The following is a 4355-nucleotide window of genomic DNA, read 5'->3' on the forward strand; positions in this document are numbered from 1 at the left end:
CCCCCCGTCATCCCCACATGAGTTCTTAGGTTTGAGTCCTACTGCATGTATCCATCAACTTGAAGGTCTTCTCCTTTTTCTACTTTACCAAGAATCATATCCTTTCCCAGTACTGGTATCGTCTGATGTCCAAAATACTTGCTGTATCTTGCTACCCTCACTTCTAAGGAGCATTCTGACTGTACTTACCCAAGCAGATACATAATAGATGATAAGTAATTATACAAGTATGTGTTATCATTGTTATTATTATCTGGGTAAACTTGCTAAGATTTCTCTAGACCTCTAAAGTTTATCTATTCTGTTTGGTTTTGTTGTTTCCATTAATTTGGTGGTTGGTAGCTCAGTGATTATTGGAAACAGCATCTTATTTCATTTTGTCCCTCATGTGATTGGACTCAAGCTCCAGTACAAGGAAGCTGCAGCAGTTCTAATGGGCCTTTTTCATTCCCAAGTTTAATGAGATTTTTCTACATTCATATAACTTTACATTTATGTAATGAAAGATGACATTTAAAAGTTCATGGAACATGGAATGAAAAAATAATAGAATTTTTAACGAACTTTTCGAAGTCCCCGTGTATAATTGTGTATGTATTAGTATAGTATTTTTGCACGCAATTTGTCTCAAAAGATTTTTGGTATGTATCATTTTCAAAACCTACACTTAATTTACTAAGTCTTTTTAAAAGTTCATGAGTGGGTGTTTAACTTTATAAAATGCCTTAAGGTTGGAAGACTGCTCTCTTCTAGTCTAACGCTCCCTTTGAATCTAGAAGGGAAAGACTTAGTCTCACACCCTGTGGACATGTCATCACAAGAGACCACTCCCTGGAAACGGATAGGATGGCTGGTAGAGGGTCCGTGAAAACGAGGAGAACCCTGGATGTAGCAGTACATAAGGGGGTGCCCCCCTGGATGTAGCAGTACAGAAGGGGTACCCCCCCACAAAAGAATTGCACTGGGCCGAGTAGAGCTTTTGTACTATGCGTTTTTCCCATTGGGTGAGCACTGAGCAACACATTCTGAGTTAGTGCACCCAATGGTGTCCCCTAGGAAGATTGTTTCTGGTCACAGTTAATTTTTTCATAAAAGCAGTTTTGCTCGAGCCTCATTTTTTCAGTGATGGCCAATTTATGAGAACAGCATGCAGCTGTGAAATTTTGTTTCCTACTCAGGAAAAAATGCCAAAGCTTACAAGGAAAGTGCTATGGGAAAAACACAAGCGTATCAGTAGCTTTCTCATTTCACAAAAGGTGTAATGTTGATTGATGACAAACTGCATTCTGGATGTCTGCCCACTTCCTGAATGGATGACAACGTCGACTCTCGGTGCATTTCAAACCGGTTCCACCAGGTCAAACGAGTACTCAAGCTTTCTATTTAGAGCTTCTGGAAAGATTGCATCGCAGCGTGCGACCCAAAACAGGCCTGGTTTGTGTCAGAAGGGGGACTGTTTTGCCACCACAACAATGCACCTGCTCACACAGCCACCTCAGTCTGCCAGTTTTTGGCACATTGCCTCTCTTGCCCCATGTACCTTACTCACCTGACCTCATCCTGCGCAACTTCTTTTTGTTTCTACAAATGAAACAAATAGACCATTCCCTTGCTTGTTGTGCATTCTTTCCATGAACAGACAGAGATGTGATGATTTAGGAAAGGTGAAGGAAAAAAATGAGGTGCTGTCAGCCATCCAAACAGATGTGTTTGAAGTATGCACCAAGAATGGAATCTCAGAATTGACAAACGTATTAAGCACATTTGGAAAGTACTTTGAAGGTGATAAGGTTGTTTTGTAAAAAGTTTAAATACATAGCTTTGAGGGGGGGAAATTCACATTTGCGGGGGCGGAGGGGATACCTCCTCATGCACACACACACATGCTATCTGCTACCCTGGATCTATAAAGAAATAAATGCATGAGGATTAAGACGCTGGAACAGGGTTTTCTAGGAGTGATCACTCCCGTGGACAGCAGGAACACTCCACGGGGGCTTTCCTTCACATTCATCCATTAGTCAGGGCAGGGCCAAGGGTCACCTCTGTTGACGGAGAGGCTCACCTATGTTGTGAGCCAAGCACCATTCATGAACACTAATAAAGTCCTACACGCAAGAGGGCAAGACTCCTCACAGTCAGGGTCTCCTACGTTCTTTAAACAGTACAGGGAGGTGGGCAGGCCAGGACTGTGAAAGGAGGAGAAGGCGGAAAGAAGGGGAGACAAAGGGGGTAGAGGAGGGGAGGAGAAAGGGAGGAAGCGGGGAGAGAGGAGGAGAAACAGCAGCTCCCACTATTCTCTGCTATCAGGCGAAGAGTTCTATGAGGCCAGGTAAGGAATTAGACATATACTTTCCAATCCTGGAAATTAGACTTTTCGGTTGCTTTTTTAGTTTATGTATTTAGTTTATGTAGTTATGTTTAATTCATCAACTAAACTCATAATTGTTATCATTAGCCATCATTCTAATATTTTTTGTTTCTTACTTACTGAAGCTGCTTAGCCAGTTTCGTGAGGGTCGTTTGTCTGCTGAATTTAATCTTCCTTCTATATTTTGTATCTGTACTATTCCTGTGCATGCTATGTATCAGGTTAGTATGATTATGTTCACATCTCTGTCTTGGCTATTTTGTGCAATATATGCCTTTCTATCTTTTTGCATTCAAACTTTCTGTACCATTTTTCTTTAGAATCATCACTTTAAGACTCCATATGGTTGCATCTTGCTTTTTATCAACCTTGACATTTTCAGCTTTGAAACGGATGCATCTATTTGTCTTTACTGTAATTGCTGTTGTAGTAGTATTCACTGCTACCATCTCATTTCTTTCAAGGAGCCCTGGGCCTGCAATGGTTAAGAGCTTGGCTGCCAACTAGAAGTCCAGTGGTCGGGACCCTCCATGTATCTGCAGGGAAAAGATGAGCAAGTCTGACACATGAAGATTCACAACCTTGGGAACTCTATGGGGCCGTCAACGCTGTCCTATCGGGTCACTAGACGTTGGAATCAATTCACTGGCAATGGACTGGGTTTTCTTTCCCAAGTACAGGGCACACTTTCAGCTATGTGTTAATATGTGTCTACCATATTTCTGCCCTTTCAGTCCTAAATTCACATGTGACATTTTCACTCCTGTAAAGAGTTACAATCTCCGAAAGCCACAGAACCAGTTCTATCCTGTCCTATAGTGTGGCTGTGAGTCAACACTGACTTGATGGCAGTGAGTTTTTTATATTTCATATGCCAAATAAGAGGAGAACATTTGCATTACGTGACCAGTGTATAAATTTAAATTTATATATATATGTATATAAAGTTCTGAGAACATGAAATTGCTCAATAACTTCTTAGTCTTCAATTTTGGCTTTACATAGATGGCACTCGATATAGAAAGGTTTATTCATTGATGAATTTTGCTAAGAGGATGAAGATATTTGATGTTACATCTTAGGAACGATGGAATTACAGACTTCCTTTCAATGTCCACATACCTGCTGCGGTGTGCTGGGAGTCTCTTCTATGATGGGCACAACGACGACATTCTCCTCATCCACGCTGACGGGACTCACGTCTGTTGCTGCACTTCCAGGTCTCCCCTTATTGGACTTCTGACTCCCTATCGCAGACCTCTTCTTCACATATGTCTCTGGCTCTTTCTTGGGAGAGGGATGAGTAAAAAGAATTTGCTTGCTAGCTGAATAGGAGAAATATTAAATTCCGTCAAAATATATGAAATGACTAGTTATTGCCTGTATTCTTGAACTACATTCCTTTCTAAACACACACACATACACACACAGATAACTTGGTTTGTTTTAGTAAAATAAAAACTACTTTGTATGGCTCTTATACAAACTCTGCTCTTACAGGGATTTATGATAACAGCAGGTGACCTGCAGAGAGCAACATACATTCTGCTTAACCAGTGAATACTACAATAATATGCAACTTGATAACTCTTCTCTCATTCTACGCCACTTGGATGCCACCGAACCATTTATATATTCTGAGTTTCACAGTGTTTAGTATCATGTATCATATCTCAAGTATAAAAACTTTCCTTTGGTTTTTATATATCTGTATCCATTATCATGTAATAAATACTAAAGGTACTTCTTGAAGAGTTAAACGCAGAGTGGATGACTGTTGTTCATTTCTTCACTGAACGTGAAATGAGGGGGAACAAGTGAATGAATGACTGAACTGAAAATACTCGCCACGAGAGGAGAATGAGAATTGCTTTTGTTTTGTCTCCCGCATAAAAAAGAGAACTGGACAGCACACCTACAGCATGTTTGTAGCCACTGGGTAACTGACAGCACGGAGCTCTATCTGTGAGAAGAGAAACACACA

General features: G+C 40.7%; 1 protein-coding gene across 1 annotated transcript in view; it reads right to left on the reverse strand.

Annotated features, from left to right (window-relative positions):
- Positions 1-4355, reverse strand: part of ADGB (androglobin) — a 194398-nt gene that overhangs the window by 36732 nt on the left and 153311 nt on the right. The window contains exon 26 of the mRNA XM_045294574.1: positions 3494-3692. Coding sequence (XP_045150509.1) covers positions 3494-3692 — 199 coding nt within the window. The remainder of the gene's footprint in view (positions 1-3493; positions 3693-4355) is intronic.

Source organism: Echinops telfairi, unplaced genomic scaffold, assembly GCF_000313985.2.
Source record: "Echinops telfairi isolate 266 unplaced genomic scaffold, ASM31398v2 ScPeMD7_3533;HRSCAF=4204_0, whole genome shotgun sequence".
In the NCBI taxonomy this organism is placed as follows: Eukaryota; Metazoa; Chordata; class Mammalia; order Afrosoricida; family Tenrecidae; genus Echinops; species Echinops telfairi.